This window comes from Chlamydotis macqueenii, chromosome 28 (assembly GCF_036417535.1).
Source record: "Chlamydotis macqueenii isolate bChlMac1 chromosome 28, bChlMac1.mat, whole genome shotgun sequence".
Lineage (NCBI taxonomy): Eukaryota > Metazoa > Chordata > Aves > Otidiformes > Otididae > Chlamydotis > Chlamydotis macqueenii.
In genome coordinates, this window is record NC_141583.1 from 152,015 (window position 1) to 173,119 (window position 21,105).

General features: G+C 59.3%; 3 protein-coding genes across 3 annotated transcripts; 1 reads left to right on the plus strand and 2 right to left on the minus strand.

The window, feature by feature from the left end:
- Positions 1-2,374: 2,374 nt before the first annotated feature.
- On the minus strand, positions 2,375-4,852 carry LOC147597155 (uncharacterized). The gene is made up of 6 exons (XM_086768099.1): positions 4,659-4,852; positions 3,580-3,970; positions 3,300-3,427; positions 3,123-3,168; positions 2,946-3,035; positions 2,375-2,725 (listed from the first exon to the last, which is right to left on the minus strand). Exons 1-6 carry the CDS (start codon positions 4,850-4,852, stop codon positions 2,375-2,377), a joined length of 1,200 nt encoding a protein of 399 aa, XP_086624225.1.
- Positions 4,805-10,724, plus strand: SH2D2A (SH2 domain containing 2A). Its single transcript, XM_086768635.1, has 9 exons — positions 4,805-4,884; positions 5,803-5,951; positions 6,131-6,306; positions 6,406-6,495; positions 6,580-6,745; positions 6,995-7,123; positions 7,291-7,818; positions 8,137-8,278; positions 8,399-10,724. Exons 1-8 carry the CDS (start codon positions 4,851-4,853, stop codon positions 8,263-8,265), a joined length of 1,401 nt encoding a protein of 466 aa, XP_086624761.1. The 5' UTR covers positions 4,805-4,850; the 3' UTR covers positions 8,266-8,278; positions 8,399-10,724.
- Positions 9,577-20,695, minus strand: PRCC (proline rich mitotic checkpoint control factor). Its single transcript, XM_086768634.1, has 7 exons — positions 19,922-20,695; positions 16,163-16,210; positions 15,144-15,728; positions 14,449-14,544; positions 13,429-13,572; positions 11,832-11,897; positions 9,577-11,291 (listed from the first exon to the last, which is right to left on the minus strand). The coding sequence occupies exons 1-7, from the start codon at positions 20,450-20,452 to the stop codon at positions 11,205-11,207; spliced, it is 1,557 nt and encodes a 518-aa protein (XP_086624760.1). The 5' UTR covers positions 20,453-20,695; the 3' UTR covers positions 9,577-11,204.
- Positions 20,696-21,105: the final 410 nt, after the last annotated feature.

Genomic DNA, 21,105 nt, shown 5'->3' on the forward strand with positions numbered 1-21,105 from the left:
ATCAAGGAGAGATGGAAAAACAACCAACCAAACCCAGACTGGAAAAAAAAATGAAGCCACTTTTTTCTCTTATAATACTTACTTACAGCAGATCCTGGAGCTCAGCTTCCTCCCAAGTCCCAGGAACCTCCAGCCCAACTCCTCTTCCCTTAAATAATGAGCAGGATGGCTCCTGGGAAGGAACAGCCCTTGGGCTCATTGGGCTGAACTGTCCCACCTGGGGACAAATTGCGAACCCAGTTCAGCTGTGTCCCTAAACTAACAGCTAAATATCCCAGAATGTTCCCAAACATACACCCATATGTACTGAAACGTCACCAAATGGAACTGTAAGGGCTCAGAGGGGCTAGGAGGGGGTCCCAAAGAGGGATATAAGGGCTCAAAGCCTTTTTTAGAGTCGTTCAGGGGGTCTATAGGATCCCAAAGGGAGTAGATGTGGGTCCCAAAGGGCATATTAGGGCTCACAGGGCACATATGGGGTCCTGAACAGGGCTATAAGGACTCACAGGGTGGATTTGGGGTCCCAAATTAGCATCTATGGGCACACAAGGGGTCTAAGGGGACCTGTAGGGTGTATGGGGGTCCTGAAAGGGGATATAAGGGGTCACCAGTGGTATTTTTGGCTCCCAGAGGGGCTACATGGGGTCTCAAAGGGGGTATAAAAGCTCCCAGGTGGGATTTTGGCTCCATAAGAGGGAATAAAGCATTCCTAAAGGACAGACAAGGGCTTTCAGAGGGCGTATAGTATCCCGCAGGGGGTCTGTAGGGTCCCTAAAGGGGACAAAAGGGCTCAGAGTGGCTGTACGGGGGTCCCAAAGAGGGATATAAGGGCTCAAATGGGTTGTCTGGGGTTCCACAGAGGGATATTAACAGGCCCAGAGGGGCCACATTCCCTCAGAGGGTGAGGTGAGAGAGAGAGAGTTATGACGTAGTCCAATCCCGACTGGGGCTGAACCAGGACAGGCAGGGAGAAGAACTGGGAAAGAAAAGAATGCAAAACTCAGGGGTTCCAATTAAAAAACAAACAAACAAAACAAATAAGACCTTCAGCATGTTGTTTAAAATACTCACAGGGAACTGTGGTGCCCAGCTTCCTCCTGAGGAGGAGGAGCAGCAACCTCACCTCATCCCCATCCTCCCTGTAAATGCTGAGCATGATGTCCCCGGGAAGGAATTGGGCCAATTTGGGTAATATACCCCACCTGTGGGGTAATTAGTGGCCTCCCCCAGCTGTGGGGTAATTAGTGACTGCCCATTGCGCTTGCTGGTAAACATCAAAGTTCTGTTTGTCAGGGAAAGCCTGGAGCCCCAAGGTCTGTGGTGCTGTAGACTCACTGTGGAGGATGAAGATGCACTCTTCCTGCTCCTCACCAGTTCTTGATGCCGCATCTCCAGCTCAACAAACACTGGGACTCCGGGATTTCCTAGAAGACCAGGACTCCGACGTTTACCAACAGATAAACCCGGCCACCCCGTGAGAAAAAAAAACCTTCAAAATGACGAATGTCAGATGATTGCTCCCGCACCAAAAGTGCCAGCCAGTCAAGCCCTTGCTGCTCCTCACCGGCCATTGGAGGAGCATCTACAGCACCACAGACATCGGGGTTCTGCGCTTTCCCTGACCAACAGGGCTTCGACATTTACCACCAGCTGCACCTGGGCGCCCACCGAAAAATCACGAACGTCAGACGATTGCTCCCACACCAAAAGTGCCAGCCACTCAAGCTCTTGCTGCTCTTCACCATTCACAGCGCATCTACTGTCAGGGGGTGGTCCAGGGCTCGTTTGGGAAATAGAGGGGGGGGGGAAACGGGGCGGCCCCCCCTCGCCGGGGAGGGAGGGCGGCCCCCTGCCTCAGTTTCCCCAGTGGGAGCAGGAGGATCCGGGCTGCTCCAGCGCGGGGATCCCGGGAAAGCAGCCGAGCCCCGACGGAGACCCAGAGCAACACGGAGGGGACCACCCAAGGGTCCCCCTGCACCACGGGGCGGATTTGGGGTGCCAGGACCCCGCGGGCTCCCACACCCCCCCCCCCACTCCCCCCACACCCTGCAGCGAGGAGGAGGAGCAGGAGAAAGCTGCTGGTGCTCAGCACGGCCGGTGCAGACACAGAAGAGGAGCGGTGGATGGGGGAGACATTTATTTCTCGCACTAGGGCCGAGCAGGGGTGAGGGTCCCGGCTGTGGGGCAGCCCCCCCACTGCGGCAGAGGTCTGGGGGGAGGGAATGGGGGGCCGCTGCCCCAGCGACCCTCTGGCATCGCGGAACTGGGAGCACAGGGGTCAAACAGTGCTGTTGTCCCGTGGGATGGGGAGACAGGGGGCTCGTCTCCCAGGGTGGACCCTCGAGGGGGTCCCGTCTCCTTTTGGGGTGGGGGCTCAGGAGCAGCTGTTTCTCCACCGCTGCAGCAGTGCGACGGGGCGGTCGTCCTCCTCCTCCTCCTCCTCCTGGTCGCTCTCGCAGTGGCGCTGGGGGCACAGGGGGGGCGAAGCGTGGGGACAGGACCCCCCACTCTCGTGGACAGGACACTCCCCAGGAGACAGGACCCCCCAGGAGAGAAGGCACCCCAGGTGTGGACACCCCTTATTGCACAGCCACTGCACAGCCTCCCCCCACACACACCATTTGGGGGTCCAGGACCCCCCAAGTCCCTCCTCCCTGCACCCCATGCTGCAGAGCAGCCACCTGCGGCAGAGCCGGTTGCAGGCAGACACCATGTTGTAGGAGAGCTGGGGGGGCACAATTTGAGGGGGGAGGAAGAGGGGGTTGCTCCCCTTTTCCACCCCCCCACACCGCAGCGCTACATCCCCCTATGCACGCAGACCCCCAGGATGCAACCAGCCCTGGGATGGAGCCCAGCCTGAGCTCCCTGGGGACCCTCCAGGTGGTGGGACCCCACTGCGAGGTGCCCCCCGCGCTGGGTGCCCCCCGCGCTGGGACCCCTGTCACCTTCCACTTCCTCCGAGCATTGAATTTGCGGAAGTTTTTCATGTTGATGGAGGAATGGCTCCGGTTTGCCACTTGCTTCTGGCTCAGGGGCTGCAGGGACGAGGACGCGGCATCAGCACCGTGCCCCCACCCCGCTGCTGGGGGTCCCGCAACCACCCCCCCGCCCGCCCCTCTCACTTTGATCCAGGGGTGGACCAGGCACTCGGCCGCCGTTATGCGGTGTCTACGGCGCAGAGGGATGGGGCGATGGGAGGTAGGGGGGTCCCGGCCCCATGGATCCACCGTGGGGACTGGATGGGGAATGGGGATGGGGACGGGGACGGGGATGGGATGGAGACGGGGATGGGGACTCACGCTGGCTCCTTCATCAGCAGCTGCTGGATGAAGTCCTTGGCCATCTCGGAGGTCTGGCTGAAGCAGCGCTCCTCAAACTCATAGGCGCTGGCCACAACACTGGAGAGGGTCTCAGCATCCATCTCACCCTGGAAGGGGGACAAGCCGCTGAGCCTGCGGGGACACGACAGAGCCGCTGAGCGCCGGGACAGCACCGGCTCAGCTGCCCTGGCACCCGGGCTCGGCCATGTCACCACCCCATGCCTCAGTTTCCCCTGACGGCAGCAAGCATTGTCCGTACTCGTAGGATGTAGGTGATGACCCCAATGCTCCTGAAAGGCAGAGGTGGGGTCAGGCCCTGCCCTCCCCGGGGTCCCCCTCGTGCCCCGTTCACAGCTCCAGGACGAGCACCATCTCGACTCTGCTGGCGAAGAGGTCGTGGAGCCGCATGATGTTGGGGTGGTCGAGCTGGCGGAGGATGGCCACCTCGCGCTCCACCTGCGCCCGCTCCAGCCCCAGGCAGCTGCCCCAGCAGCGTCACATCTTCGTGAATTTCGCGGTGTAGAAGGTGCCGGTGCTGCAGTCCCGGCACCACCTCACCACGCCGAAGTGCCCGCTGCCGCGAGAGAGAGCTGGGCTGGGCTACGGCTGGGCACGGGGAGAAGCCAGGGGTCTGGCTGCCTCCGGGGACCCTCCAGGGACCCCCACAGCCAGGATCCAGTGGGACGAGCTACGGGTGGCCAATGTCCCCCCGCTGACGTCCCCCCAGCTGCTCAGTGCCCGTGAACGTGAGAATTGCAAACAGGAAACCTGGCTGACAGATAAAAAAAAAAAATACTTTACGGCACTGCCGGAGGGGAAGCGAGCGGAGGCTGTGAAGGTAGCAGGGAGCGATGCCTTTCTTAAGGTGGAGAGAACCGGGGCTGGCACCACACCGCACCGCTTGCCAGGGGCACCATGCCCACCCCGGGGCTCGGAAAGCCGCTGCCCAGCACACTCTGTCCCGGTGCGACGGATGCGCCAGCCCTAATCCCTGTCCCAATCCTTAATCCCCGCAGGCTCTGGGGCGCAGCTGGGTTGGCATCACTCTTGCCGCGGGGCCGGCCGGAGCCTGGCACTGCCAGCATCCCAGCTGGACTCTGTCCCTGTTTGCCACGCCGATGCCCCTGGTGCAACCAAGGGATGTGCCCGGCCAGGAGAAGGATGCCGCAGCCGGATTGCACCATGCCAGGAACCAAATCCTGGCTCAGGGCGCCAGCCTGGGCTGACCGAGCCCCACGGCCTGGCAGTGCGAGATCTCAGGACGCGGGCGGGAGGAACAAATGGCCATTTGCAGGCACAGATGTGCCTGCAGGTGGGGGGCCGAAGCCCCCTCCTCACCACAGCCCAGCAGCAAGGGTCCCGGTGCCACCGGAGCGCCAGCCCGCTGCCACTGCGTCGCCTGCCCGTGACGTCTCCCCGTCACACGAAGGTTCTTGCGGCTTTGCTTGCTGCTTCCTGCCCTTCGCTGGCAGCCAAGGCACGGGTGCAGGTAAAGCAGCAGCGCTGCCCACCCGTCCCGTCCCACCGGCCATGGACTCCTGGGTCCCAGCCTGGCTGGGCAGAGGTGGGTGCCTGGGCTGGGGGATCAGGGCTGGGGTCTCTCCAGGGTTGTCTTGGTGCTGGGACAGGAGGAAAAAGGCTAAGGAGCAAACCCCACACAGGGGGACATGGGACAGGTGAGCGCCGGGCAATGCGGGGATGCTGCCCCCATCCAAAGGCGGCACGGAGAAGGGGGAGTGAGGGAGCAGGGTCCCCTGCCCTCCCAGCCCTCCCAGCCAGGCCTGACCCCCGTCAAAGGAGGAATCCAGCCCAAAAGGCCTCGCAGAGCCAAGCCAGGCTTGAGCTCCTCCTGTTTGACCCCTTCGCACCCCGGGACCGTGGGGTTTGGGCAGTACGTCCTGCCCAGGGAGCAAAGCCCCCTCCCGCCGCCCCTCTGAGGCTGAGGTGCCAGAGTGGAGCAGGATAAGTCCCCTGCTCCCCCCAGGACCCCCACCCAGCTGAGGAACCCGCCATGAGCCACGGACAGTGGTGTTGTCCCCATCCTCCTTGCCATGCCCGGGCAGGACCCGACCCCAGTTTCCCCCCGCTGGCTTGCTGCGGTTTGGGCTGTTTTCTTTCACTTTGTCAACACCCTCCCTGCCTCCCCTGAGCGCGGGCACGGGCTGCGTGCCACGGTCGGTTAAAGGTGGCGACGCGGTGCCACCACCCTCCTGGGTCTCCCAGTTGCCCCAGTTGGATTCCCCCGGCTCTCAGAGGAGCCCGGACCAGCTCCTTGGACTCAGCTTTGCTTCCCAAACCGAAACAGCCCCGGCCATTTCCACCCCTCATGCATTTGTTGGTGATCAACGCTGCTCAGCTGAGCATTGGCGGCTCGGGGCTGAGCTCAGGGGTCCCTCGGTGGCCACACAGAGCCCCGTGCCATTGCCAGCTCGGCACCCCGAGGCAGGCTTCGCTGCCCTGAGCCCCTCACTCCCCGGGACAGGTGACCCCATGGGTGATGACCGTCCCCTCTTCATCACCTTCAAACCCATCGGTGAGGACACGGCCAGTGCCACTCCGGGACCCAACACGGCCCCAGTGGAAGCCCAGGGAGCAGAGGAGCCCCCAGAACATCACGACGCATGCGGCAGGGTAAGACACGGGGCTGCACAGGATCTGTCCCCCGCCAGCTCCCCATCCCGTCACCCCCTGCTCATGCACTCACGGTGACCGTGTCCTCCTGCGTGGCATCACCGGCCCCATGCAGGGAGCAGAGCATCCTTGGAGCTCGTCCTCACCTGAGCCCCTGGCCGCTCTCCCCTTCCCCCCAGGTCTCACCGGCCTCCTGGTTGTCCCCACCAAGCTGGTCCCCAACAAACGGGGACCCACGGCCGGAGCTGGCGGCCCTGTACGCCCGGACGAGGCTGTGGTTCGAGCAGACACAAGCCAGGAGGCTGGGGACAGAGGGTGAGCTCCCAGCCTGGTTCCACGGCTTCATCAGCTGGAGGTGAGCCGGGTTAGCCGAGGTGGGGGACAGGGTGGCCCCTTCAGCCCTGAAATCCCACAAAAGGGGTGAGGGCAAGCGGCTCTGGGCCCCTTCCCACAGGGTGACGGAGCAGCTGCTGCAGGATCAGCCCCTGGGGTGCTTCCTCGTGCGCTTCAGCGAAAGCACCGTGGGCTTCGTCCTGTCCTACAGGTGAGGGATCCCCGCCCCAGGGACCGACGCGCTCGGTCCACTTCCCACCCGCTGTGCCCACCCAGTCCCCTCTTCCCACTCCAGGGGCAGGGATCGCTGCCGGCACTTCGTCCTGGACCAGCTGCCGGACGGGCGGTACGTGATCCTGGGGGAGCGGAGCGCCCACGCCGAGCTGGCCGACCTGCTGCGGCACTACGCCGTCACCCCCGTTACACCGTACCAAGAGTTCCTGACGGTGCCATGCAGACGGGTGAGGATCCGGCCCCTCGTTAGTCCCAGCAGCTGGAAAAGTGGAGTCACCCCAGCCATACAGATGGGGAGGGGGGATTTTCCCAGGCAGGGGAAATCCAACCGAAGAGAAGTCTGAGCATCATGAAAGCTGCGGTGGGCACCAGAGCCACCCGGGCCACCATGCAGCATTCCAGCCAGAAGTGAGGAGCCGAACCGCGGCCACCCTGGACTACGCACCCGCCCTGGCACCTCTCTCCTCTCGCTGCAGGAAAACGAGTCCCAGGGAGGGACACAGACCCCGGCCGGCAGCGACGCTGCGCATTCCCCATCGAGCAAAGCACTAGCGAATCTCCTGGTGTACAGCACCGTGTCCAAGGGGCTCCCAGGAGTGAGGGAGGTAACAGCAGGGCGGAGGGGAAGGCATGGAGGCGTTTTCCCAAGGACAGGAGCCTCAGCCTGGCCAAAGCTCTCTTGAGGCAGAGGGACGCAGCCGGGATGGGGTCACAACCCTGGGATCCACACCAGACCCACTCTCACCTGCGACCTGTCCCATCCCTTCCACAGGCTCCCAGCGTGGCCCCACCGCTCCCGGCCAAAGCTGGCTGCTCCGCAGCGGCTCAGGGGTGGCACGGCCCCGCCGGCAGTGGAGCCGCTCCGGAAGGTCCCTACGCTCAGCCGCACAAAGAAGCCGTCCCCTCGGAGCAGCCCGCGCTGCCCCAGCCAGCTGATGCCAAGTACCAGCAGCTCATGTGCTTCCACACCTACACCGAGCCCCACGAGGGCATCGCCCCCGGCCCCTCCACCTACCACCCGCTGGAAGAACCCATCCCCTTCTATGCCATGGGCCGGGGCTTGAGCCCCAGCGCCGGCCCTGAGGAGAATGTTTACTCCGAGGTGGCGCTGGCCTGGCAGGATGCTCTCGCTCCACTTCCCAGGGGAGCCCGAGGTGCCTTCTCCACACTGCCCCCCAAACCCCGTGCTCACCGCCGGCTCTTCCGCAGCGTGTCCAGCCAGGTCTCCAAGAGGAGGCAGCTCCCAGCAGCTCCCAGTGCAGACGGGAAGGGAAGAGGAGCCTCCAGCCCAGCAGCGGAGGTGCACTCCCCACAGCAGGTCACGGCATAGAGCCACTCATTGCTCTAGAGCTCAGTCTCGACGCGATGTCTCAGCAAGACCTCCCGTAGAGTCTGGCGGGTGGGGGTTTGCTCCACAGCGTTGTCACGGCGGGAGAAAGGGAGTCCCCTGCCCACAGCTCCATGCTGGAGCGACAGACCCCAACCCACAGCCAAAGCCAAGGGCTAGGAGGGTGAAGTACCGACTTCCAACCGTGTCCTGGCTCTCAACTCGAACCTCCACCTGATAAAACACAATCTCACGGCCATTTCCCTTCACCTCTCCCTGCGGATTCCCTAGGGCACGACGAACTCTCTACTGGAGCTCAACGATCCCGCTTACAGCCAGAGGACGAGCACCGCGAGGCGAGCAGCAGTGCAGGAGGGCCCAGAGAACCTTTACGAGCAGCTTTCCAGAGACCATCTCTAAGCCACCCATGCAGGTAGGTCTGCGACAAGACCCAGCGCCGGGCAGAGGGAAGCTCCCGGGCTCCTTCACGGGCAAAAGCCACCCTTGCACCTGGGGGGAGAGGCCCAAGGCTGCAATCGGCCCCCCTCCGCAGACACCCAGCACCCCAGCCATACCAGCGACGCCAGTCGGCTCCATGCCGGGATTCCCACGCCCTTCCCGATGCGGTAGCCTGCTTCCCAAGCCCTGCGAGACAAGTTAAGAGGGGAATGGATTTAATTTATCCTTGAACACATTCAGAAAGCAATTTCCACTAACAGAATGAGGGCGGAAAGGACTGTTACAGTAAAAACAGAGATGGGTTTCGGGCACAGCCGGTGCATCCGGTCAGACGTTAAACTGGCCGCAAGCCAGAGCGACACCGCAGCCCGGCAGGCAGGGCCACACCAAAAATCACAGGCGCAGTGCTGACACCTCCAAGCCCTGCCCGTTTCCTCAGCCACCAAACACGGGAGAGCACCAAACCCAAGGACCAAATTCGGCTGCTGGGTCGGTGACGCTGGACCCAGTGCTGCCGGACCCAGTGCTGCCCAGTGGCGTGCAAAACCCTGGCCTCCTCGCTTTGAAACGCCACCGAGCCAACACTGCTCCGGTGGCAGAGCTGGCGCAGCCAGCCTTCAACGGAGCAGGAAGCGCACGAGGAGAACCAGAGCCCCACGCTCAGAGATGTTGGAGCTGCAGGACAGGCAGGGAAAAGGAGGGCTGTGGGGCTGAGGCTGTTTTCCTTTACGTCTCGGAAACATGACTTTCATTTTTCACAAGCCTACGTGTTGTTGCTCTTAAATGGCTAAAAGCAGAGTCAGCCACGATTCCCGTCCTCCTAACTCCCCTCTAGTGCTAAAAATGAGCCATTGCACACTGAACCGTGAGCTCCAGCCTCGCATCTCACTCCAGGACTCCACAATCCCACCAAGGCCACCGAAGAAGAGTTTGGGAGCGCCCGGCCTGCCAGAGGACGGAGCCCCCTGCCCCGCAGCAGCTGCTCTACCTTCAACGCCGCAGCCAAGCCCTCCAGCGCCGCCGGGAACCGCTTCGCTGCACTCCAAGGGCAAGGCTCGGCATTTTAAACGGACGAATTCACAGCGGTGAGCGCGCCCCAGGTGGGCTGCACGGAGCAAACTCCCTCCACCAAGCATTTCATCACCAGCTGCGCAACAGCATCCGCTCTGCGAATAAGCCACGGCTGCTGCGAAGATGCTTACCAGGGAGGGGAGAAGGAAAACCAATGCCTCGAGCAAGGAGCTGAGCACCTCGCGATGGAAACAGGTGTGGTTCGGTTCATTTAAAAGTTTATTCCTTTTATCAAATCTCTTTTCAGAGGATTGCCCTGTACATATAAGATATGAATAAATTACTCAACAGTAACTTTATTCTGGTCATTCAAATACTCAAAACAGGCTCTGCAAAGTACTAAAACATCAGGGAACTAAACTAGAAATCAGATTATTTTAAAATATTCTAAGAAAAAGACTTCATTCAGGGGGGTTTGTCTGCTTGTTTTTAACAGGTAACACAGGAGAAAAACAACTTCTTGGGAGTTTTTCTAAATGGAATAACAAATATTAGCTGTTTTAGCCGCGGTTCCAAACAAATACAACCCTTAGTGGTGGGAATGTAAATTAAATAACCAGCCCAGCTCTCTGCTCCCTTCGGCATCACATGCTTTAGTGAACAACAAACTAAGAGAGGCCACAGAGATTTGGGTAAAGAGACGTGGATGTGGCCAGCAAGGCTGCACATGATTTGCAGTCGTATCGCCCAGACCTAACACCTTAAATAAAAGAAGGGTTTCATTTTTAGAAGTTAAGGCCGGACGCAGTCTCCTCTTCCCAGCCAGGAGGGTAAAGTTAACACTTAATCCAAACAGAATTGATACAAACAAGCTGGAAAAAAAATAATAATAATGTACAGTTGGCAGCTTTCATTTACATCTGCTCAGAGGAAATACTGCTGCTTCGCTTGCCGAGCTCACGGCCAGCTGCGCCGCGCCGCGTGACACTGGGAACACACGGTGCGCCAGTCTGGAGAGCAGCCTGGTACGGCACAGCAGGCCCTGGGGCAGAGGGAGGAGGAAAGACGGGGCGCGCGGGGCGGAAGGAAGAGAAACGTACATACACACATTGATCGTGTTTATCCAAAAGCCCTCAGCAGCACCTCGTGCGGGGCGAGAGATCCTCCCTGCTTTTTGTGCGTTCCACGCTCAGGGCGTTTTCACTTCTGCTGCAAGTCCCGACCTGCAAAGGAGTTTCCCCTCAGCACGGTTCGAGACATACAGACCGGTGGAGCTGAGAACAAAACCATGAACCTAGCCACACTTAAAAGAGATCAGAATTATTTGCATGACAGCGAGCAGTGGATTTACTTGGACATGAGTAAGCAGCCGTGAGGATGTCTCAAATAAAAAAAGAAAAAAAAAAAAAGCCAGGCTTGCTCTTGAAACTCACTGTGTTTTAGAAAGGAAAATTACACTCTCAACGCACAGCGAGTCCAAGAAAGGAGCAAAGTAGGAGCTGGAAGCTTACTGAGACTCTGCCTAAGGTTCCAGCGGTGAGGCTACGTCGAAGGAGGAGCAGCCCCTGGACCCAGAGCACACAAAAGCTCCGCGCCTCGCACCAGGCACCTTTCCTGTGGCTGCCCTGGGACCGGCGCCAGTCGTAAAAAACAGGTGCGATTTGAACCTTCCGCGTTAGCGCTTACAAGGAGGGAGGGGAAAGATTACAGGTGGAGTTTCAGGACCAGCTTGCATTAAACCTTTCTCCTGACAGGCAGGGGAGCACGGCATCCTCCCACCCGCCGAGCAGATCATGTTCTACACAGGGCCTGGCTGATCTCCAGAAGGCCAGGAGAAGTCCGACACAGGAGGTCACCTGGGACAGCAGCCAAGAAGTGGGACAGAGGCGTTAGAATCCGTATTTGGCTTGAGTCTGACGTCGGCTGAGCTTGTTTTCAGACCACGTGTTTTTCAGTTCCAGTTCTCTTTCCTTTGCCTGCAGAAACAGAGAGGGTTAACATCAGCGCTGCTGCTCACTGACTCAGCAGCATCCCACCCTCCTCCGCCCCCGGGATTGCCCGAGAAGCCTCGTTACAGGAGCTAGCACAATTATTTTGACAGAGGCCTGAATTAATCGGGATGCAGAGGCACTTCATTCAGGCTGAAACGCAGCTCCTCTTGCGGGACGGTCTCAGCAGCCGCTTGCTAACCACACGGCAGCGGTGCGGAATTGAGACAGGAAGCAGTCTCGTAACACATACGACCGTGCACCGCCTGGAGCTGGGTGGGAGGGGAAGGGCAAAGCACAGCAAAAAGCAAGCCAGCAGCTCAGCAGCACGACACCCTCGGGGCCAAGGCGCGGCTGCCACACGTCTGTTTGGGCTGGCGGCGGCCAGGGGCCGTCCATCCCCGTCAGAGCCGCCGCAGGTCTCAGCCGGGGCTGGGGGCGCTCGTAGTTGGGGACAGCCCCCGGTTCCCCCTGCTCTGCCTCGTGCTGCCGAGCAATGAGCCTCGCCCAGATCGGTCTCACGCTCACCTGGTGGATCAGGTACGTGATCTGGTGTTTCCTCCTTTGCTGTCCCGTCGGCTGATCTCCTTTTTTCTAAAAAGCAAAAACAGGTGAACTGTTAAGCTTCGCGTTCTGGTTTTATTTAGTAGCGGGGGTGGGGGGGGGCTACGGTGGCAGCTTCTGTAAGAAGCTGCTGGAAGTTTCCCCTTTGTTCAGTGGACTCAGCCGGGTCTAGGGCGGACCCGCTGCTGGCCAAGGGCGAGCCAATTGGTGGCACAATGCTCCCTGATAACGCCTCTGCGATAACGTATTTAAGAAGGGGAAAACAGAAAAAAAAAAAGGGAAGAGAAGATGTGAAGGAGCTGAGCAGGGACAGAGAGGGGGAGGCGCGAGCCTTGTGGGCCTTGCACCCCTCACCCTCTGGCCTCCCGCGGCAACTGGGCCCAACTCGGCCCGGCCCACCTGCAAGAAGTGGAGAGGAGATGAGAAGTGAAGAGACCCTGAGAGGTGTCTGCCTGCCTGCTGTGAAGGATTTCTGTGAGAGGAACGGCTGCAGACGCCAGGGTCAGTGCAGAAGGAGGGGGAGCAGTAATGTGGCTCCTGGCCAAGATTCCCCTGCAGCCTGTGGTGATGGACATGGTGGAGCAGGTTGTCCCCCTGCAGCCCATGGAGGGCCACGGAGGAGCAGAGATCCCCCTGCAGCCCGGGGAGCCCACGGAGAAGCAGAGATCCCCCTGCAGCCCATGAAAGACCCCACGCCGGGGCAGGCGGGTGCCTGAAGGCAGCTGTGCCCCGTGGAGGGCCCGCTGGGACAGCTGTTCTGGAGGGGCTGCACCCGTGGAAGAGATGACCCACGCCGGAGCAGTTTCAGGAAGGACTGTGGCCCGTGGGAGGGACCCCACAAGGGAGCAGGGGAGGAATGTGAGGAGTTCTTCCCCCGACCATGAAGCAGCGGCGTAAAACAACGCGTGATGAACTGACCGCAACCCCCATTCCCTCTTCCCCCCTGTGCCGCTCAGGGGGGGAAGGTAGTAGAGATAATGTTAAGCTTGGGAAGAGGGAGGGGTGGAGGGAGGTTATCTTGTTCTCTGTCTCATTCTCCTGCTGTTTGAAGTAATAAATGAATAGTTTTCCCCAAGTCGAGTCTGTTTTGCCTGTAATGGTAATTTTAAGGATCTCTCCCCGTCCTTATCTCAAACCTCGAGCCGTTTTTCTTATATCATCTCCCCCTGTTCTCTCGGAGGGTGGGGGGAGTGAGAGAGAGACTGCGTAGTCTGGTCCTGATCGGGGCTGAACTACGACACTTAGAAAAATACTGACCCAGACAGCGAAATAAGACAAGAGCTTGCACAATGACATTTCAAGAAGCATTTGTTTCGTATTTGTTTCATTTCACAGCTCTGGGCAGATTCCTCCGGCTGGAGCAGTTCCTGGCTGGTCTTTACCACCTGCTCACTGGGACTGTGTTTCAAGCTCTCCTGCTCTCTCACACGTAACTATTTACACAACACAAGAGTCCCTGTGCCCCCACCCTGTGGCTGCATCTAACAGAGCTCAGCTGCGGCTGAAACAGGAACAGAGGGCTCCAAAATCGCAGCCAGCACCCCACCCTGCCCGCCCATACCTTGCTGAATGATTTCATGGTCTTCTCTTCCGTTAGGGATTTGGTCAGCCACTGCTGGGCTCCGCTCAGCTGATCGTCACCTTTGATATCCACAAAGTTGATCTCTTCCCTCCCACGATTCCGCTTGCCTTGCAGACGCTTGAACTGAGAGAAGAACAGAAACAAGCAGAGTCAGACACGCATGTCACGCACTGACCCCAAACTGAAACGCACCAGGCAGACAGGGCAGACAGGGTCTGAGCCTGAGCTCCCCGAGCATGGCACAGCCACAGCAACACACATCTTTCCAAGCAGGATTTTTTTCTTTAGGAGAGTCCTGCTTTGCTATAGATCAGAATTTCTTAAAACTTCTTAGCACAAAGGTTATAATCTCATTTTCCTACGTATTTAAACAGCATTTACTCCTGCTTTCAGTCTTGCTCAAGGGAAGACCCTCGCACTCCCGAGTTTCCCGTTTTAGGTGCCAGGGAGGCACGGGAAGTTTTGCTGCTAACACATCCACCTCCCGTAACACAAATCCACCTCCAGAGTAAAGAGGCCCCAGGAAGAAATGAGCACCAGAGGGGCTACTGCCTTCTGCAGCACTGTCTGACTCAGCTAACGAGGCTGGCAGTTGCTAGCTTAGATCACCAACAGGAAAGGGCTTTTTAAAACAGGTTTTTGAAAAAAGTGGGGAATTCACCGCTGTGCTAGAGATGTACCGGCAAGGTATCTGAATGGTAGCTCATCTGCACCTCAGCAAGCACCGTCTTCGCTCCACACACCTCGTCTGCCCTAGACACCCCTCGCGAGAAGGAGACAGGGCGCGGTGGAAATAACAAACATCACCCACTGATAAAGCCAGCAAACCCGCCAAACAGCCTGCTGGGAGGACACCGCACGTGTCCGCAGCACAGCACTAGAGCCCGCGGAACAACAATCCGGTCCGACTCGGCGTGAAGCACGTGTGCCAAGCAGATCCTATGCTCTAGCAGAGCTTGAAGGCAAACTCAGCCGCGGGATAGACAGCAAAGTGCCAACCGCTTCGTCGTCTAAGAAGGAGGAGTCACTGCTGATCTCCTGCGGCGGCGCCTGGGCCGGTTCCGTCTCCTGGTAGTACCCGCTGCTGTAGTAATCCTGTCAGCAAAAGGAAAACCAGTTTGTCACCAGAGCAAAGCGAGATCGACCCTGGAGCTACCACGCACAAAGGCCCCCAGACGGAGCACCGAATCGCATGCCTTGCCCCGTGAGCGGCAGCTTTTCACCCGGAGGGACATCACCCAGCCCCCGAGGAGCGCAGACCGTCACACATGTCCCTCCTCCCAGGGCTGGCCAAAGGGGCCGTTAACCACACCTCATCACTCTGGCGCCACCGAGGAGCACGGGGCATTTTTTCAGAGGTACTCACCAACAAATACGTTGCTGAACTACTAGAAACAACCCGGCCCCAGACACCAGCTCTGGCGAGCCCCAATTCTGCACCCTGACAACAGGAGCAGGTGCGCAGGGGCATTTGAAAACGAGTGGAGCTATTAAACATTTATCCAGCAAAGAGCTTCTCTGGCTCTCGTGCCAGAGGAACCCTGTTGTGCTAAGTGCTGTGGATCTCTGCTCCTCGTCCCAGCTGGCTCAGAGGGGTTAGGTTCCCACAGGGCACAGCCTGCTCCAATAACTAACTGGGAGCCCCTCGTCCTGGACGCCTTTTCAGAGCTTCACCTCTCAGCCAGTGAACCCACCTGATAATATGCACCAGTCACGCCGGCCTCGCTGTAGGCGGGGAACTGGCCGTACGGCTGGCTGCCGTAGTCTTCCCCGGGTTTGGGTGCCCAGCTGTGCTGAGCACTGCTGGAGCCCACGCCCGTCTTGAACTCCAGAGGGGCGTTAGCAGCAGCGTCCTGAAACTGGGGCTCTGTCTCTGTCCCGGGCGGTGGGTCCTCGGACGCCACCGTGCCAGAGTACACATACGGCTCAGCACCCGCGACGCTGGGCTCGCTCCTGTCAGACAAGGAGAAGTAGTTCTCTGGCTCCACCTCTTCATCGCTGTCGTCCTCCTCCTGCGTGATCTGTTTGGTTACCTGCAGGGCAGCGCTCTTCGCAGCGGCTTTGATGGCAGACGGAGAAGGAGTGGTGGGCACCGCTGGCTTGGACAGAGGTTTTGTTCTGGAGGAAGAGCTCGGGGCCTTAGCAGGCTTTGAGTCGGAGGTGTTTTCTCCCACTTTCCTCGAGAAAGCGTAGGGCAAAAGTAACCTATTGGTCTCTTTCACCGTCAGATTTTTGGGTTGAGGAAGCAAAGCCGACAAGCCAGAGCCCTCGCCGCGTCCCTGGTGAGTTTCGTGCATGGTCACAGAAAGAAGAGAAATGAGTGAGACGATTTAGTTTTCCTGACTCCCTGCCAATTATCGCCTCAATTCCAACAACATCAATGGGCTTCCCATTGCTCAGCACAATCGTTCGCTCCTTCGAACACACCGCAGGGCTGCCTCGCACAAAAGGCCAGGGGGGCTTTAAGGGAAACGCAGTACTTGCAGATATCTGCCAGCTTCCCAAACTAATGCCCGTTTTCCTGAGACTTAAATTTAAGAAACCGCCCCCAAAAAAGGGGCACTTCACAGCCCAAGGGATTTTGGGATTTTATACACCGAAAGCCACATGCTAAGCAGAGTGGCTGATTTACACCAGTGAAAGCCCAAGATCTGTCACAGCCAAATGCTTCTTTCCTGTGAAACTTGTTTAACTGAACGTCCTAGGTATTTACCTGAAGAATATTTTTCTTCTTTGCTGGTTCATCTTCCTCTGAATCTGACTAAGAAAGAAAAACAGAGCTTAGCGCAATTCGAGATATTAAAATGAGAAGCTTAATGATGATGGATGAGAAGCTTAACATGAGCAGGCAGTGCGCCCTTGCGGCCCAGAAGGCCAACCGCATCCTGGGCTGCACCAAGAGAAGCGTGGCCAGCAGGTCGAGGGAGGTGATTCTCCTCCTCTACTCTGCCCTGGTGAGACCCCACCTGCAGTACTGTGTCCAGTTCTGGAGCCCCCAGCACAAGAAGGACATGGACCAGTTGGAGAAGGTCCAGAGGAGGGCCACAAAGATGATAAAAGGGCTGGAGCACCTCTCCTATGAGGACAGGCTGAGAGAGTTGGGGCTGTTCAGCCTGGAGAAGAGGAGGCTCCGGGGAGACCTGATAGTGGTCTTCCAGTACCTCAAGGGGGCCTACAAGAAAGATGGGGAGAGGCTGTTCAGTAGGGCCTGTTGTGATAGGACGAGAGGTAATGGTTTTAAAATAGAGGGGGGTAGATTTAGATTAGAAATTAGGAAAAAATTTTTTACGATGCGGGTTATAGAACACTGGAACAGGTTGCCCAGAAAGGCGGTGGGGGCCCCATTCGTGGAAATGTTCAAGGCCAGGCTGGATGAGGCTCTGAGCAACCTGACCTAGTCAGGGATGTCCCTGCTTCTTGCAGGGGGGTTGGACTAGATGACCTTTGAAGGTCCCTTCCAACCCTAACCATTCTATGATTCTATGACAATAAAAGAAAAATGATGCAATTTATTAATTTTCAGTTTGAACCAGCCAAAGAATCATGGTAACACAGATCTGCATCCAACTCAAGCTCATTTACATGACTTACGGAACAGGGGGAAAAAAAAAAAAAAGGGTTCACCAACCCGAACTCCCAGTTCTCAAGGTGGCTTTTTAGTGCTGCTCTAACGCAGAGTGGGCGGCAGAGAAACTCAGACTCTACAGATCCGGCTCCTGTCAGAAATAAGCACTGCAAGGGCCAACACCTCTAACTTTTTTTTAACAAATCATAGGAAAATAAACCTAAAGCGAGGTGAAGAGCACAAGCTGCACGGCACGAGGTCAGCGTTCTCTTTCAAAGTAACAGACAACATTACGTTAACAGAGGGGAAGCACAAATCCACACCAAGCAAGGGCGTCAAAATTCACTGCGAGGGCTGACGGGAGCTGCTCACACTAACTCTGCAGCTGCTAAACATCCACTTAAAACGCAAGGAGAAAGTCCGGTCATCTCTGGCATCAGCAAAGGCCCTTAACGTCTTCATCACTTTACAGCTTTGCAGAGCACTTTAAAGAGATTACAGGAAGCAAGGTCTTCTGCCAGGTTACCACCTGAATTGTAAAACAGGACCAAGACAAAGAACATGCAGAGCCGAGAGCTGCCGTAAAACCTGCACGCTGCGCTTAGGAGGGAGGAGATAACGCAGGCTGCCCGGAGCGGCTCCACAGGTGCAAGCCAAAGGGACGGGAGGTGTTTTAGGGAGAAAGGAGGAAGAAGCAAGGACGTCGGTCACAGGCCGAGGAATCCCAGATGGGAACCGCTCAGATCAGCTCCGGTTTTACGGAATTTTTCTCCCTTCAATGTTCGCTCACTCACTTGACGCTGACAATCCGCAGTATTTCTGCTCAAAGCCAAAACACTGGAACAGAGGGGCAGACAAAGGGCAGGAGCAAATCCCCTTTCCTTTGAGCTCGCTTCAGTAACCGCACAGCTGGCGAGCAAGCAAAGAGCCCTAACGCTTGCTTCTGGATGAAGCGCCGGTTCCAAAGCGCTACAAGAAAGCGGGTAAGGAAAAAGCGGGTGTGAGAGAACGGGATATCCCTCACCCGTCTGCCTACAAGGGGAACGCATGCGTCCCCCCGCCTGGTGCACCTCTGCCGCATCCGGGAACGCGTGCGTCCCCCCGCCTGGTGCACCTCTGCCGTGTCTGGGAACGCGTGCATCCCCCCGCCTGGTGCACCTCTGCCGCGTCTGGGAACGCGTGCATCCCCCCGCCTGGTGCACCTCTGCCGTGTCTGGGAATGCGTGCGTCCCCCCGCCTGGTGCACCTCTGCCGTGTCTGGGAATGCGTGCGTCCCCCCGCCTGGTGCACCTCTGCCGTGTCTGGGAATGCGTGCTTCCCCCCGCCTGGTGCACCTCTGCCGCGTCTGGGAACGCGTGCATCCCCCCGCCTGGTGCACCTCTGCCGTGTCTGGGAATGCGTGCGTCCCCCCGCCTGGTGCACCTCTGCCGTGTCTGGGAATGCGTGCGTCCCCCCGCCTGGTGCACCTCTGCCGTGTCTGGGAATGCGTGCGTCCCCCCGCCTGGTGCACCTCTGCCGTGTCTGGGAATGCGTGCGTCCCCCCGCCTGGTGCACCTCTGCCGTGTCTGGGAACGCGTGCATCCCCCCGCCTGGTGCACCTCTGCCGCGTCTGGGAACGCGTGCATCCCCCCGCCTGGTGCACCTCTGCCGCGTCTGGGAACGCGTGCATCCCCCCGCCTGGTGCACCTCTGCCGTGTCTGGGAATGCGTGCGTCCCCCCGCCTGGTGCACCTCTGCCGTGTCTGGGAACGCGTGCTTCCCCCCGCCTGGTGCACCTCTGCCGCGTCTGGGAACGCGTGCATCCCCCGCCTGGTGCACCTCTGCCGTGTCTGGGAATGCGTGCGTCCCCCCGCCTGGTGCACCTCTGCCGTGTTTGCGAGCCTTGACATGTGGGGCTGTTGCTCTGGGATTTGCCCAACCAGGCTGGTTACCAGCATGCAGCAGAGCGTGGCTCAGGGATGGCCAGGAAGCTCGCGTCCTCTCACCCGCTCTCCTCACGTCCCCGCTTCCAGCGGAGCGAGGTGCGCCCGCTTCATTCCAGCTCCCCATGCCCAGGGTGTGGGCAGACCACCACGGATGGAGGCCGCTAATAAACCCGCACAGTCAAACCTCGAGCTACCCGTCCACGTGGAAAGGACCCTAAGCTTCGCAGCCCAGCTCTTCCTACAGCCAGAGGCACTCACGTCTCACCAGAGCGAGCGACCCAGGCCAGGTACAGCCGCGTGACTGTCACCTTCCTGCTACGACAGTGCCGTCCCAGAGCGAATGAGCAGAGGGGAGAGAAGGAAACCTGATCAACAGGGACATCCAGGAAAAAAAAAAAAAAAAAAGCGGCATAGGGACCTGCCTTTCCCTGCTTTTGCTACCAGGTTGTCTGGATTCAGTGCTCAGGAGCTCAGTAAGGCACAGGCACTGCAAATAAAAAAAAACACAAGCTAAGAGAGAAACGATTACCTGAAGGCCTGGAAGACACCCGAAGCCACCTATTACATTGATAACTTGACAGGAAAATCTATCGACTGCACAGCAAACAAAAGAAGAGACTTGTCTGGGATACCCCCACGCACGGCCAGACAGCTCCACATCGTCAACTCGTTAACTTCAGTAATAAATGAGGGTGCAGATAATCTGGGTTTGGCTGTATTATGATTATAAATAAGGTTTCTATGTCAGTTTAATTCTGCAAAGCGCTTTAGGATTAGGGCTGGCTGCCAGGACAAATCTCCCCGCCGATGCCACAATCGGTTTGGCTATATTATAACGGGAGAGAGCGAGGAAAGAGACGCTGTGCTTTAGGGGCACACAATTCCACGGGGGGAACTGCTCTGGGGAGAGGATTTCATGCACGAAGGCTCTCCTTCTGAGTGGGGACCCCCTCAGCAGGGCTGATGATTTGTCTCATACTCACATCTCCCTTGCGTAACTTGGGCGCCGTGATCCGCACCGGCTCCGTCCTCTTCTTCGGCCTGGGGAGGCTCAAATCCACCCCAGCCTCGGGCAGGGCAGCAGAGGCCGAGACAGGAGGGGGCAAGTTGAGGGTAGAGGCAGCAGCGGTGGTGGCGGTGTTCCTGGGGGGAGGCAGGAGGAGCCCCCCCGGCCTGGGCTGCTCTCCGCTCCCGTTCCCGCTGACGGCCGAGGCCTGGGCCGGGCCCATGCCCGGCGGAGGAGTGCTGAAGCCCCTCATGCCGGGCGGGGGGCCCATAAGGAAGGGAGGAGGCGGCCCGGCGTGGGGCGGCGGCAGGAGGGGGAAGCCGCTGCCCAGCGGCTGCTGACGCAGGGGCATCGCGGCAGCTTTGGGGGGAGGCAAGGTGGCGAAGAGCCCCCGGGCCGGGGGCTGTTGCTCCGCGGCTGGAGGCGAAGCCGCGGCTTCCTCCTCCTCGCCCGCGGCCTCCTCCGCATCGCTCTCCTCTTCGCTACTGGCGTAGGCCACCAGGGACATGGCCCCCCGAGGAGGGCGGCCCTCCACGGGCAAGAGCCGCTACGCGAGGCCGAGGATCCGCCCTCCCGCCTAGGCCACGCCGCCGCCGCGCCTTCAGCAACCGTAGCGGGGAGGAAGGGGAGGGCGGGGGCGAAGCTAAACCGCCATGGCGGCCGCACCTGCGGGGACCGCAGGCTCGGAGAGGCAGCGAAGCAGCCCAGCGCCCGGCTCCGCGCCCGCCGCGCCACTCTCCCAGATAATGGCTGCCGGCAGGCTCCTTGCGTCCCAGCGCCGCCGGACTACAACTCCCGGCGTGCCCCGCACACCGCCCATCGGGCCGCGGGGCACCACGGGAAATGTGGTCTGCGTCGTGGCACCCGGCCAGACCAGCGCTCCCGGCCTGCCCCGCGAGGCGAGGGGGAACCGCACCTGACATGGCGGGGGGGGGGCCGGGGAGGTCAGGCGAGGCCAGCGAGGCGTTAGGGGCAAGGCCAGGCCAGGCCAGGCCCGGCCCGGCCCGGCGAGGCCTAGTTAGACCAGGCCCGGCCAGGCCTTGAGGTAAAGCGTGGCGCGGCCCGGCCGGAGGGGCCCTGCCCGAACCCCGCTCTGCGAGGAGAGCACAAGTGGGGCTTCGGGAGGCCTCTCCGGCTCAGCTCCCGCCCGCCTCCGCGGGG

What these genes read in the sequence shown, in the direction of transcription:
- SH2D2A (XM_086768635.1), top strand. Translation starts at nt 4,851, where the DNA reads ATGGACTCCTGGGTCCCAGCCTGGCTGGGCAGAG. An exon ending in GGCTCCCAGGAGTGAGGGAG is followed by an intron (nt 7,124 to 7,290) that starts GTAACAGCAGGG and finishes TCCCTTCCACAG; the next exon opens with GCTCCCAGCGTGGCCCCACC. An exon ending in CCTCCAGCCCAGCAGCGGAG is followed by an intron (nt 7,819 to 8,136) that starts GTGCACTCCCCA and finishes CGGATTCCCTAG; the next exon opens with GGCACGACGAACTCTCTACT.
- LOC147597155 (XM_086768099.1), bottom strand. Translation starts at nt 4,852, where the DNA reads ATGGCCGGTGGGACGGGACGGGTGGGCAGCGCTGCTGCTTTACCTGCA. An exon ending in TGGTCCACCCCTGGATCAAA is followed by an intron (nt 3,036 to 3,122) that starts GTGAGAGGGGCG and finishes TCGTCCCTGCAG; the next exon opens with CCCCTGAGCCAGAAGCAAGT. An exon ending in ATGCTCGGAGGAAGTGGAAG is followed by an intron (nt 2,726 to 2,945) that starts GTGACAGGGGTC and finishes GTGCCCCCCCAG; the next exon opens with CTCTCCTACAACATGGTGTC.
- PRCC (XM_086768634.1), bottom strand. Translation starts at nt 20,452, where the DNA reads ATGTCCCTGGTGGCCTACGCCAGTAGCGAAGAGGAGAGCGATGCGGAG. An exon ending in CCATGAAATCATTCAGCAAG is followed by an intron (nt 11,898 to 13,428) that starts GTATGGGCGGGC and finishes TTTGCTTTTTAG; the next exon opens with AAAAAAGGAGATCAGCCGAC. An exon ending in TCACGTACCTGATCCACCAG is followed by an intron (nt 11,292 to 11,831) that starts GTGAGCGTGAGA and finishes CTGTTTCTGCAG; the next exon opens with GCAAAGGAAAGAGAACTGGA.